The following is a 14,294-nucleotide window of genomic DNA, read 5'->3' as shown; positions in this document are numbered from 1 at the left end:
AGGCTCCAGTGTTGATTGATGCTTGTGTATCAGCTCCAGTGTGGATTGTTGCTTGTGTATCAGCTCCAGTGTGGATTGTTGCTTGTGTATAGGCTCCAGTGTGGATTGATGCTTGTGTATCAGCTCCAGTGTGGATTGATGCTTGTGTATAGGCTCCAGTGTGGATTGATGCTTGTGTATCAGCTCCAGTGTGGATTGATGCATGTGTATCAGCTCCAGTGTGGATTGATGCTTGTGTATAGGCTCCAGTGTGGATTGTTGCTTGTGTATAGGCTCCAGTGTGGATTGTTGCTTGTGTATCAGCTCCAGTGTGGATTGTTGCTTGTGTATAGGCTCCAGTGTGGATTGTTGCTTGTGTATAGGCTCCAGTGTGGATTGATGCTTGTGTATCAGCTCCAGTGTGGATTGATGCTTGTGTATCAGCTCCAGTGTGGATTGATGCTTGTGTATCAGCTCCAGTGTGGATTGTTGCTTGTGTATCGGCTCCAGTGTGGATTGTTGCTTGTGTATAGGCTCCAGTGTGGATTGATGCTTGTGTATCAGCTCCAGTGTGGATTGATGCTTGTGTATCAGCTCCAGTGTGGATTGATGCTTGTGTATCAGCTCCAGTGTGGATTGATGCTTGTGTATCAGCTCCAGTGTGGATTGATGCTTGTGTATCAGCTCCAGTGTGGATTGTTGCTTGTGTATAGGCTCCAGTGTGGATTGTTGCTTGTGTATAGGCTCCAGTGTGGATTGTTGCTTGTGTATCAGCTCCAGTGTGGATTGATGCTTGTGTATCAGCTCCAGTGTGGATTGTTGCTTGTGTATCAGCTCCAGTGTGGATTGTTGCTTGTGTATCGGCTCCAGTGTGGATTGTTGCTTGTGTATAGGCTCCAGTGTGGATTGATGCTTGTGTATCAGCTCCAGTGTGGATTGATGCTTGTGTATCAGCTCCAGTGTGGATTGATGCTTGTGTATCAGCTCCAGTGTGGATTGATGCTTGTGTATCAGCTCCAGTGTGGATTGATGCTTGTGTATCAGCTCCAGTGTGGATTGATGCTTGTGTATCAGCTCCAGTGTGGATTGATGCTTGTGTATCAGCTCCAGTGTGGATTGATGCTTGTGTATCAGCTCCAGTGTGGATTGATGCTTGTGTATCAGCTCCAGTGTGGATTGTTGCTTGTGTATAGGCTCCAGTGTGGATTGTTGCTTGTGTATAGGCTCCAGTGTGGATTGTTGCTTGTGTATCAGCTCCAGTGTGGATTGATGCTTGTGTATCAGCTCCAGTGTGGATTGTTGCTTGTGTATCAGCTCCAGTGTGGATTGTTGCTTGTGTATAGGCTCCAGTGTGGATTGTTGCTTGTGTATAGGCTCCAGTGTGGATTGATGCTTGTGTATCAGCTCCAGTGTGGATTGATGCTTGTGTATCAGCTCCAGTGTGGATTGATGCTTGTGTATCAGCTCCAGTGTGGATTGATGCTTGTGTATCAGCTCCAGTGTGGATTGATGCTTGTGTATCAGCTCCAGTGTGGATTGATGCTTGTGTATCAGCTCCAGTGTGGATTGATGCTTGTGTATAGGCTCCAGTGTGGATTGATGCTTGTGTATAGGCTCCAGTGTGGATTGATGCTTGTGTATCAGCTCCAGTGTGGATTGATGCTTGTGTATAGGCTCCAGTGTGGATTGATGCTTGTGTATAGGCTCCAGTGTGGATTGATGCTTGTGTATAGGCTCCAGTGTGGATTGTTGCTTGTGTATCAGCTCCAGTGTGGATTGATGCTTGTGTGGATTGATGCTTGTGTATCAGCTCCAGTGTTGATTGATGCTTGTGTATCAGCTCCAGTGTGGATTGATGCTTGTGTATCAGCTCCAGTGTGGATTGTTGCTTGTGTATAGGCTCCAGTGTGGATTGATGCTTGTGTATAGGCTCCAGTGTGGATTGTTGCTTGTGTATCAGCTCCAGTGTGGATTGATGCTTGTGTATCAGCTCCAGTGTGGATTGATGCTTGTGTATCAGCTCCAGTGTGGATTGATGCTTGTGTATCAGCTCCAGTGTGGATTGATGCTTGTGTATCAGCTCCAGTGTGGATTGATGCTTGTGTATAGGCTCCAGTGTGGATTGATGCTTGTGTATAGGCTCCAGTGTGGATTGTTGCTTGTGTATCAGCTCCAGTGTGGATTGTTGCTTGTGTATCAGCTCCAGTGTGGATTGATGCTTGTGTATCAGCTCCAGTGTGGATTGTTGCTTGTGTATCAGCTCCAGTGTGGATTGATGCTTGTGTATCAGCTCCAGTGTGGATTGATGCTTGTGTATCAGCTCCAGTGTGGATTGATGCTTGTGTATCAGCTCCAGTGTGGATTGATGCTTGTGTATCAGCTCCAGTGTGGATTGTTGCTTGTGTATCAGCTCCAGTGTGGATTGTTGCTTGTGTATAGGCTCCAGTGTGGATTGATGCTTGTGTATCAGCTCCAGTGTGGATTGATGCTTGTGTATAGGCTCCAGTGTGGATTGATGCTTGTGTATCAGCTCCAGTGTGGATTGATGCATGTGTATAGGCTCCATTGTGGATTGATGCTTGTGTATCAGCTCCAGTGTGGATTGTTGCTTGTGTATAGGCTCCAGTGTGGATTGATGCTTGTGTATCAGCTCCAGTGTGGATTGATGCTTGTGTATCAGCTCCAGTGTGGATTGATGCTTGTGTATCAGCTCCAGTGTGGATTGATGCTTGTGTATAGGCTCCAGTGTGGATTGTTGCTTGTGTATCAGCTCCAGTGTGGATTGTTGCTTGTGTATCAGCTCCAGTGTGGATTGATGCTTGTGTATCAGCTCCAGTGTGGATTGTTGCTTGTGTATCAGCTCCAGTGTGGATTGATGCTTGTGTATCAGCTCCAGTGTGGATTGTTGCTTGTGTATCAGCTCCAGTGTGGATTGTTGCTTGTGTATAGGCTCCAGTGTGGATTGTTGCTTGTGTATCAGCTCCAGTGTGGATTGATGCTTGTGTATCAGCTCCAGTGTGGATTGTTGCTTGTGTATCAGCTCCAGTGTGGATTGATGCTTGTGTATCAGCTCCAGTGTGGATTGATGCTTGTGTATAGGCTCCAGTGTGGATTGATGCTTGTGTATAGGCTCCAGTGTGGATTGATGCTTGTGTATAGGCTCCAGTGTGGATTGATGCTTGTGTATCAGCTCCAGTGTGGATTGATGCTTGTGTATAGGCTCCAGTGTGGATTGATGCTTGTGTATAGGCTCCAGTGTGGATTGATGCTTGTGTATCAGCTCCAGTGTTGATTGATGCTTGTGTATCAGCTCCAGTGTGGATTGATGCTTGTGTATCAGCTCCAGTGTGGATTGATGCTTGTGTATCAGCTCCAGTGTGGATTGATGCTTGTGTATCAGCTCCAGTGTGGATTGATGCTTGTGTATAGGCTCCAGTGTGGATTGATGCTTGTGTATAGGCTCCAGTGTGGATTGATGCTTGTGTATAGGCTCCAGTGTGGATTGATGCTTGTGTATAGGCTCCAGTGTGGATTGATGCTTGTGTATAGGCTCCAGTGTGGATTGATGCTTGTGTATCGGCTCCAGTGTGGATTGATGCTTGTGTATCAGCTCCAGTGTGGATTGATGCTTGTGTATAGGCTCCAGTGTGGATTGATGCTTGTGTATAGGCTCCAGTGTGGATTGATGCTTGTGTATAGGCTCCAGTGTGGATTGATGCTTGTGTATCAGCTCCAGTGTGGATTGTTGCTTGTGTATCAGCTCCAGTGTGGATTGATGCTTGTGTATCAGCTCCAGTGTGGATTGATGCTTGTGTATCAGCTCCAGTGTGGATTGATGCTTGTGTATCAGCTCCAGTGTGGATTGATGCTTGTGTATCGGCTCCAGTGTGGATTGATGCTTGTGTATAGGCTCCAGTGTGGATTGATGCTTGTGTATCAGCTCCAGTGTGGATTGATGCTTGTGTATAGGCTCCAGTGTGGATTGATGCTTGTGTATTGGCTCCAGGCAGTTCATTAACCCCAGAAAGAGTTTCAGCTGCACCAAAATGGGCACCAGGGGAAGGATGCTTAGCAATGTGATCGTGGCTCAAAACAAGTTAGCAAATGACCCCCTTCCCTCCCTCCACACAGCAGCAGAGCCTGTTTGCTTGCTGTCAGTATTGCATGCCATGGTTAGTAATCCTTGTTTTACTTTTGTCCGGTGTTGTGAAATGATATTCTTCTCCTTGCTCACGTTATATCGCGGGGTCCTGTGGAGGTCATTGCGCAGGCCCGCTTTTTCAAATGCTAGTTATCTTGTGATACCCACTGATGCTGGACAATATGCTACAATATTTTGCTATCCTCTGTAGTGTATTATTGTGCTTAAAAGTCCTCCTAACTTAAAAGCTAATGCAATGCATTAGTGAATGTTTTAACGCCCTGGAGATGCCCAAAAAGGTGATTGATTATGTCACATGGAAAAAGGTTTGCAAGATCAGAGCCAGCTGTATTTAGATCAAGCACAGCTGGAGCATTCAAATGGACACCATAATGTGTTGGTATGAGGAGTGGTGTCTCGGTACAGGTGAGCTGAACCAAATGTTTAGTACAAGCATGGTAAAGCTCAGGCAAGCCTGCTCTATCACAGTGAATTCACATCATCGTAATAATAATAAAAACCAGGGTAAATGTTACACAGGTAAAGGTGCATCTCAAACGTTCAACCCCACTGTGAAGATCTCTGTACCAGACAGACTTGTGGAAATCTGAAATGCCCTCTTGGTGTGTGTGCTTGCTGTGTCTGAAAGCTGCAGTTCCTGTATTTCCCTGCAGAGGCGCCAGAGCGCTCGCACTCCATCCTGCTGCAGTCCTCTGTGAACGGAGGGATCTCCTGGCAGCTGCTTGACGAGTTCTACTTCCCCCTCACCACCGACGTTCTGTTCTTACACGTGCCCATCCCCCACGCCGCGCAGACCAACGCAACACGGTTCCGCCTCTGGCAGCCCTACAACAGCGGTGAGCACAGCACAGAACAACACAACATAGCATTGCACAGCACAGCACAAAACAACACAACATAGCATTGCACAGCACAAAACAACACAACATAGCATTGCACAGCACAGCACAGAACAACACAACATAGCATTGCACAGCACAGCACAAAACAACACAACATAGCATTGCACAGCACAGCACAGAACAACACAACATAGCATTGCACAGCACAGCACAGAACAACACAACATAGCATTGCAGAGCACAGCACAAAACAACACAACATAGCATTGCACAACACAACACAAAACAACACAACATAGCATAGCATTGCAGAGCACAGCACAAAACAACACAACATAGCATAGCATTGCAGAGCACAGCACAAAACAACACAACATAGCATTGCACAGCACAGCACAAAACAACACAACATAGCATTGCACAACACAACATAGCATTGCACAGCACAGCATAAAACAACACAACATAGCATTGCACAACACAGCACAAAACAACACAACATACCATTGCACAGCACAGCACATAACAGCATTCACACCCAGCACTGATACACTGTACCCCTCACACACACGACCACACACCCCAGCACTGATACACTGTGCCCCACACACACACCCCAGCACTGATACACTGTGCCCCTCACACACACCCCAGCACTGATACACTGTACCCCTCACACACACGACCACACACCCCAGCACTGATACACTGTGCCCCACACACACACCCCAGCACTGATACACTGTGCCCCTCACACACACCCCAGCACTGATACACTGTACCCCTCACACACACGACCACACACCCCAGCACTGATACACTGTGCCCCACACACACACCCCAGCACTGATACACTGTGCCCCTCACACACACCCCAGCACTGATACACTGTACCCCTCACACACACGACCACACACCCCAGCACTGATACACTGTGCCCCACACACACACCCCAGCACTGATACACTGTGCCCCTCACACACACCCCAGCACTGATACACTGTACCCCTCACACACACGACCACACACCCCAGCACTGATGATGCACTGGCACTCACACACCAGCACACTGGGTCTGGGACGGTTAGCGCATTGAGACACCCTGCCTGACAGAGCTCCCCCCACAGGTAAGAATGAGGAGGTGTGGGTGATCGATGACCTCATCATTGACGGGAACACCATGAAGACCCCAGCCTTCCTGACAGACAGCTTCGAGCTCGGCCCTCGAGAAGACAGCTGGCTATTCTATCCCGGGGGCAACACCGGCCTCTACTGCCCCTACCAGAAGGGGGCGCTGTGAGTATCAAGCCTGTTGCTCTGACTGTCTCTTCACAGGGCAGAGAGGCAGGCATGGAGGGTGAAGAGTGAACAGCAGCCTTGCACCTTATCTTATATTGTGCTGTTTTGTATTATGTTAAATTGTGTTATAGTATTAAAACATATTACATTATATTACAATGCATGATGTCAGAGCTTTTCAATGGATAGCTGCTGCCCTATATATATATATATATGTGTGTGTCACTGAGCTCCACAGTGTGGCTCTGTTGAAGTAGGGATCTGCATTGGCACTGTTTATTTTAAACACGTCCAATTTCCCTGTGTTGCCTTCCAGGATTAAATGAACTGTGGTGATCTCCGGTTCACTTCCGGCAGGCTTGATAAAAACACCTTGAAAAGATGGGGCGAGGCTGCTAGAGTTAATACCTTGTATGCTTGGATTTTAAATAAGGAGAGCTGAATCTATGCATAAGCATCACTGTTTGCATATATATCTCTTCCAAAGCTGAATTGAGTCCTGAGTGGTTTCTGGGTGTTCTGTATCTGACCTGCTGGTTTTGTACAATAGGGAAGATGACTCGGCCATGGTGTTTGTATCCAATGAGGCTGGGGAACACTCCATCACCACCAGGGACATGGATGTGTCTGAGAACACTGTTATCCAGTTTGAGGTAAGGGCACCAGTATTTCACTTGCACTGACAACATATGAAAGGAAACCCCAGCAGAGTATGGGCTTGTAAGGTAACAACACAACAATGAAGAAATAATACATTCAAATGTGTTACTGTAAATAAAACCTAACAGGCCCTGTGTTTTATACAAAGTGCGTTCAGTCACTGCCTTTTGTGATTTCCCCATGTCTCTGACTGTATTTCTGTGATCTCTCCCTCCCTCTCTCCCTTCAATCTCTCTCCCTCTCTCCCTCCCTCTCTGTCTGTTTCCCTCTCTCTCTCCCTCTCCCTCCCTCCCTCCCTCCCTCCCTCCCTCTCTCTCTCTCCCTCCCTCCCTCCCTCCCTCTCTCTCTCCCTCTCTCCCTCCCTCTCTCTCTCCCTCTCTCCCTCCCTCCCTCCCTCTCTCTCTCCCTCTCTCTCTCCCTCTCTCTCCCTCTCTCTCTCCCTCTCCCTCTCCCTCTTCTTCTCCCTCTCTCCCTCTCTCCATCTCTCTCCCTCTCTCTCCCTCTTCCTCTCCCTCTCTCTCTCTCTCTTGCTTTCTCTCTCTCAGATCAACGTGGGCTGCACCTCCGATAGCTCAGCGTCAGACCCAGTTCGTCTGGAGTTCTCTCGTGATTTCGGGGCCACGTGGCACCTCCTGGTCCCCCTGTGTCATGGTGGCAGCCGGCTGAGCTCCCTGTGCTCCACGGAGCACCACCCTGGCAGCATCTACTACCCGGGCACCACGCAGGGCTGGAGGAGGGAGCTCGTCCACTTCGGGAAGCTGCGGCTGTGCGGGTGAGTGCGGCGCCAGGGACAGGGAGGGTGGAAGGAAGAGCCAAGAGGTTTGAAATCTCTCGGCTTACTCTTAATGTCATAAGCACCCTAGCCACGGCAATGCAGATCTGCACACTGCAGCTCACTGGTCCCTTAGTCGCTACTGGTGCTGTACATGTTTTGTTCCGGTGCTGTACAGGTTTTGTTTGCTGCTAGATCTTGGATATAAGAAAAAGGAGCTGGAGAAATTGCATCAAATATTTCTAAAATGAAAGCAATCATGCTTAAAGAGAAACTAGGTGTGGGCTTGAAATATCACAATGGGCTGAGATGCCAATGCATTCCAGCTGCAGTTAGAGCCAGGCCCCCTTGCTGTTCTGCAGGTCTGTGCGGTTCCGCTGGTATCAGGGTTTCTACGTTGGGGGCACGCCGCCCGCCACCTGGGCGCTGGATAATGTGTACATCGGGCCGCAGTGTGAGGACATGTGCAGCGGACACGGGGCGTGTGTGAATGGAACCCACTGCGAGTGTGACCCGGGGTACTCCGGACCCACCTGCAAAACCAGCAGCACCGCCAACCCAGACTTCCTCACAGAGGACTTTGAAGGTAACATTGCTGTCCTCTCACTCCTCACTCCTTACTCTTCACTCTGCTGTAGGGCACCCCACCCCTCTCAGTCCTGGTTTTGGTGAATTTGTGTAATCACAGTGCCCCCCTGTGGTTGCCCCGCAGGCACTCTGGACACGGGGCTCTTTGTGCTGGTGAGTGGAGGGAAGCCATCCCGGAAATGCAGCATCCTGTCGAGTGGGAACAACCTCTTCTTCAGCGAGGAGGGCTTCCGAATGCTGGTCACCACTGACCTGAACCTCTCCAATGCCAGGTAGCTAAACAGAGATCACACTGCCGGCACGGGATTCAGATCAACCTGGACAGGTTTGTTAGATTAGCCGACACACTTCAGACAGGTCTGACCTCCTTGGCTTTGTCTCGTCGGTCTCCCTGCCTGTACTGTTGACTCCTGGTCTGTCTTCCTGCCTGTACTGTTGATCCTGGTCTGTCTTCCTGCCTGTACTGTTGATCCTGGTCTGTCTCCCTGCCTGTACTGTTGACTCCTGGTCTGTCTTCCTGCCTGTACTGTTGATCCTGGTCTGTCTCCCTGCCTGTACTGTTGACTCCTGGTCTGTCTTCCTGCCTGTACTGTTGATCCTGGTCTGTCTTCCTGCCTGTACTGTTGACTCCTGGTCTGTCTCCCTGCCTGTACTGTTGACTCCTGGTCTGCCTCCCTGCCTGTACTGTTGATCCTGGTCTGTCTCCCTGCCTGTACTGTTGACTCCTGGTCTGTCTTCCTGCCTGTACCTGTTGATCCTGGTCTGTCTCCCTGCCTGTACTGTTGATCCTGGTCTGTCTCCCTGCCTGTACTGTTGATCCTGGTCTGTCTCCCTGCCTGTACTGTTGATCCTGGTCTGTCTTCCTGCCTGTACTGTTGATCCTGGTCTGTCTCCCTGCCTGTACTGTTGACTCCTGGTCTGTCTTCCTGCCTGTACCTGTTGATCCTGGTCTGTCTCCCTGCCTGTACTGTTGACTCCTGGTCTGTCTCCCTGCCTGTACTGTTGATCCTGGTCTGTCTCCCTGCCTGTACTGCTGATTCCTGGTCTGTCTCCCTGCCTGTACTGTTGACTCCTGGTCTGTCTCCCTGCCTGTACTGTTGACTCCTGGTCTGTCTTCCTGCCTGTACTGTTGACTCCTGGTCTGTCTCCCTGCCTGTACCTGTTGATCCTGGTCTGTCTCCCTGCCTGTACTGTTGATCCTGGTCTGTCTCCCTGCCTGTACTGTTGACTCCTGGTCTGTCTCCCTGCCTGTACCTGTTGATCCTGGTCTGTCTCCCTGCCTGTACTGTTGATCCTGGTCTGTCTCCCTGCCTGTACTGTTGACTCCTGGTCTGTCCCCCTGCCTGTACTGTTGATTCCTGGTCTGTCTTCCTGCCTGTACTGTTGATCCTGGTCTGTCTCCCTGCCTGTACTGTTGACTCCTGGTCAGTCTCCCTGCCTGTACCTGTTGATCCTGGTCTGTCTTCCTGCCTGTACTGTTGATTCCTGGTCTGTCTCCCTGCCTGTACTGTTGACTCCTGGTCTGTCTCCCTGCCTGTACTGTTGATCCTGGTCTGTCTCCCTGCCTGTACCTGTTGATCCTGGTCTGTCTCCCTGCCTGTACTGTTGATCCTGGTCTGTCTCCCTGCCTGTACTGTTGACTCCTGGTCTGTCCCCCTGCCTGTACTGTTGATTCCTGGTCTGTCTTCCTGCCTGTACTGTTGATCCTGGTCTGTCTCCCTGCCTGTACTGTTGACTCCTGGTCTGTCTCCCTGCCTGTACTGTTGACTCCTGGTCAGTCTCCCTGCCTGTACCTGTTGATCCTGGTCTGTCTTCCTGCCTGTACTGTTGATCCTGGTCTGTCTCCCTGCCTGTACTGTTGATTCCTGGTCTGTCTCCCTGCCTGTACTGTTGATTCCTGGTCTGTCTCCCTGCCTGTACTGTTGATTCCTGGTCTGTCTCCCTGCCTGTACTGTTGATCCTGGTCTGTCTCCCCCACAGGTTCGTCCAGTTCTTCATGCGGCTGGGCTGTGGGAAGGTGGCCCCGGACCCCCGCTCTCTGCCCGTGCTGCTGCAGTTCTCACTGGATGGAGGTCTGTCCTGGAGGCTTCTGCAGGAGTTCCTCTTCAGCAACTCCAGCAACCAGGTCCGCTTCGTGGCGCTAGAGATCCCGCTGCGGGCGCGCAGCCCCTCGACCAGACTGCGCTGGTGGCAGCCCTCTGACAACGGGCACTTCTACAGCCCCTGGGTCATCGACCAGGCGAGTCGGGGAGGGAGGGAGGGTCTGGCTGTGAGAGTTCAAGGAATGTATTGCCTAGTTTAGTTTTAGTTTTAGTCTATTCACTTTGTGCCTCCAGGGCCAGCACAGGTACATCACCCAAAATGTGTCCCAGCGGTTCTGTCAGTTAATGCTCCAGGTAGTTTGTCCATAACTATAAACACTCAGACATAAGATATGTACAGTAGAAATAGCAAAAGAAGCTAGCAACTGTCTCTCTCTAGTCTAGTCAGCAATGCCCTGAATCTTGTACCTGGTGTCTTGATCTGCCTGTTTTTCCTAACTGCTGTAACTGTGATTCCTCTCTCTTGACTCTCCTCACTCTTTCTCTCTCTCAGATCGTGGTGGGCGGCAGTGCCTCAGGCCTCCCTGTCCTGGAGGATGACTTCTCCCTGGCTGACCAGCGCTCCTGGCTGCTCCACCCTGGTGGGACGCGGATGCCCGTGTGCGGATCCTCCGGAGATGCCTTCGCCTTCATCGAGAAAGCCAACACCAGATACGCCGTCACCACCGACCTCACGCTGACGCAGGACTCCTTCATACAGTTCGACTTCTCAGCATCCTGCTCCGTCAGCAACTCCTGCTACGGTGAGATGGGGTGGAGAGTGGGTTGGGGAAAGAGGGGGAAGATTTCTTTATTTCATTTGACTTCACTACCACAGTAGCCTGCTTGGAAGCAGCATGAATTTTATCGAAGCTCTCTGTAAAACCTGGAATGGCTCAAACTGCACTGCAGGGTCTTATTTCCATGCCACCCCCTCCCTGTTCCACGAGTCGCCTTGTTCTTCCCTCCTCCCCTTGTACAGCAGCCCTGTAAGCCCCGTGCTTGTGATGTTCTCCCCTGCAGCCATCGAGCTGGAGTACTCCCTGGACCTGGGTCTGACCTGGCAGCCCCTGCTGAGAGATTGCCTGCCCATCAGCCTGGACTGCACCCGCTACCAGCTGCAGAGAGTGCTGGTGTCAGACACCTTCAACAAGTGGGGGCGCGTCACCCTGCCCATCCCTCCCCATGCCAGGTGAGCACCTGCCAGCACTCTCCCTCCTGATCCAACACTCAGCCAGCGCACTCAGCATGCAGTCTGTCCATGAGGTCTCAGATTTAAACAGCACTGTTTTATACAAGATAGATCAGTATTGTTAATGCAGGTATCCTGGCTAAATCTCAAAACAGGAATGTTGCACGGGACCCATTACCTGCAATTACAAATTGAAGCGGTTTAGTGTAATTGATTTCTTTGTTTTGTGATATTTGTTTTGTGTCATTCCAAATCAAATGATCCTCTGGTCCTGTTTTAGGAAGAATCCAAAATATTACCTCTCAACTCTCACTGTTTTTTAAGTTACTGGTCAAGAATGGGGTGTACCCGTGACAGCGAGTATCAAGAAGATATCTTGAAAGATCTCACCTCTCAAACACGCCCCCTTTTCAGTAATCATTTTCTCCTGTCATAGATAACTTAACTTAAAAAATAATGAGTTGATATTTTGGGATTCTTCCTAAAATACTTCCCGATACTTCCATGCGCGATATCAACAGAATGTGAGCTGGTGAGGTGGTGAGATCCCACAGTGTAGTTCCTGTGGTGTGGAGTGACCCCAATGCTCCTGCAGTTCATGGAGTGGTGCTGGCCTTGTTTGCTCAGACCTCCCTGAGATTTGCAGCAGAGTGCAGGAGGATTAAAGGGTCTCGCTGTGCCCCCCCCCCCCCCCCCCCCCGCAGGTCTCCAGCTACTCGCTTCCGCTGGTATCAGCCGGCCCCCTTTGACAAGCAGCAGACCTGGGCTCTGGACAACCTGTACATCGGAGACGGCTGCGTGGACATGTGCAGCGGGCACGGGCGCTGCGTGCAGGGCAACTGTGTGTGAGTGTCTCTCTGTGTCTCTGTGTTCTCTGTCTCTAGCAGTGACTCTCAGTGGGAGGGTCTGTGTTCTCTGTCTCTAGCAGTGACTCTCAGTGGATTGCTCTGTGTTCTGTGTCTCTAGCAGTGACTCTCAGTGGATTGCTCTGTGTTCTGTGTCTCTAGCAGTGACTCTCAGTGGATTGCTCTGTGTTCTGTTCTCTAGCGGTGACTCTCAGTGGATTGCTCTGTGTTCTGTTCTCTAGCGGTGACTCTCTCAGTGGATTGCTCTGTGTTCTCTGTCTCTAGCAGTGACTCTCAGTGGGAGGGTCTGTGTTCTCTGTCTCTAGCAGTGACTCTCAGTGGATTGCTCTGTGTTCTGTTCTCTAGCGGTGACTCTCAGTGGATTGCTCTGTGTTCTCTGTCTCTAGCAGTGACTCTCGGTGGATTCCTGTGTGTTCTCTGTCTCTAGCAGTGACTCTCAGTGGATTCCTGTGTGTTCTCTGTCTCTAGCAGTGACTCTCAGTGGATTGCTCTGTGTTCTCTGTCTCTAGCAGTGACTCTCAGTGGATTGCTCTGTGTTCTGTGTCTCTAGCTGTGACTCTCAGTGGATTGCTCTGTGTTCTCTGTCTCTAGTAGTGACTCTCAGTGGATTCCTGTGTGTTCTCTGTCTCTAATGGTGACTCTCAGTGGATTGCTCTGTGTTCTGTGTCTCTAGCTGTGACTCTCAGTGGATTGCTCTGTGTTCTGTGTCTCTAGCTGTGACTCTCAGTGGATTGCTCTGTGTTCTCTGTCTCTAATGGTGACTCTCAGTGGATTGCTCTGTGTTCTCTGTCTCTAGCGGTGACTCTCAGTGGATTGCTCTGTGTTCTCTGTCTCTAGCGGTGACTCTCAGTGGATTGCTCTGTGTTCTCTGTCTCTAGCTGTGACTCTCAGTGGATTGCTCTGTGTTCTGTGTCTCTAGCAGTGACTCTCAGTGGATTGCTCTGTGTTCTGTGTCTCTAGCAGTGACTCTCAGTGGATTGCTCTGTGTTCTCTGTCTCTAGCTGTGACTCTCAGTGGATTGCTCTGTGTTCTGTGTCTCTAGCTGTGACTCTCAGTGGATTGCTCTGTGTTCTGTGTCTCTAGCAGTGACTCTCAGTGGATTGCTCTGTGTTCTTGTCTCTAGCTGTGACTCTCAGTGGATTGCTCTGTGTTTTCTGTCTCTAGCAGTGACTCTCAGTGGATTGCTCTGTGTTCTCTGTCTCTAGCTGTGACTCTCAGTGGGACGGTCTGTACTGTGATGAGCCCGAGGGCTCCCTGCCCACCCAGCTGAAGGACAACTTCAACCGAGCTCCCGCCACGCACAACTGGCTGCTGCTCCAGGGGGGCAAGCTGAGCGGGGTGTGTGGGGCCGTCGCCTCTGGAACAGCGCTGCACTTCAGTGGGGTGAGTCACAGAAGCTTAAACAGCATTGCAACTATCAGAATGGAGGTGCAGTGTCTCCGGTGCTGCAGTCTGTCTGTAACGCCCCTCTCAGAATGGAGGTGCAGTGTCTCCGGCGCTGCAGTCTGTCTGTAACGCCCCTCTCAGAATGGAGGTGCAGTGTCTCTGGCGCTGCAGCCTGTCTGTAACGCCCCTCTCAGAATGGAGGTGCAGTGTCTCCGGTGCTGCAGTCTGTCTGTAACGCCCCTCTCAGAATGGAGGTGCAGTGTCTCCGGCGCTGCAGTCTGTCTGTAACGCCCCTCTCAGAATGGAGGTGCAGTGTCTCTGGCGCTGCAGCCTGTCTGTAATGCCCCTCTCAGAATGGAGGTGCAGTGTCTCCGGTGCTGCAGTCTGTCTGTAACGCCCCTCTCAGAATGGAGGTGCAGTGTCTCCGGCGCTGCAGCCTGTCTGTAACGCCCCTCTCAGAATGGAGG

General features: G+C 50.7%; 1 protein-coding gene across 1 annotated transcript in view; it reads left to right on the top strand.

Annotated features, from left to right (window-relative positions):
• The window catches only part of LOC117414836 (reelin-like), a 146,873-nt gene that overhangs the window by 115,888 nt on the left and 16,691 nt on the right, over positions 1–14,294 (top strand). Inside the window, exons 38-48 of the mRNA XM_059027774.1 lie at positions 4,795–4,977; positions 6,111–6,279; positions 6,833–6,935; positions 7,488–7,714; positions 8,077–8,300; positions 8,427–8,574; positions 10,283–10,541; positions 10,898–11,147; positions 11,407–11,575; positions 12,280–12,420; positions 13,647–13,824. Of these exons, the coding sequence (XP_058883757.1) occupies positions 4,795–4,977; positions 6,111–6,279; positions 6,833–6,935; positions 7,488–7,714; positions 8,077–8,300; positions 8,427–8,574; positions 10,283–10,541; positions 10,898–11,147; positions 11,407–11,575; positions 12,280–12,420; positions 13,647–13,824 (2,051 nt within the window). The remainder of the gene's footprint in view (positions 1–4,794; positions 4,978–6,110; positions 6,280–6,832; positions 6,936–7,487; positions 7,715–8,076; positions 8,301–8,426; positions 8,575–10,282; positions 10,542–10,897; positions 11,148–11,406; positions 11,576–12,279; positions 12,421–13,646; positions 13,825–14,294) is intronic.

Source organism: Acipenser ruthenus, chromosome 7 (assembly GCF_902713425.1).
Source record: "Acipenser ruthenus chromosome 7, fAciRut3.2 maternal haplotype, whole genome shotgun sequence".
Taxonomy (NCBI): domain Eukaryota; kingdom Metazoa; phylum Chordata; class Actinopteri; order Acipenseriformes; family Acipenseridae; genus Acipenser; species Acipenser ruthenus.
This window is presented reverse-complemented; position numbering and strand designations above follow the sequence as displayed.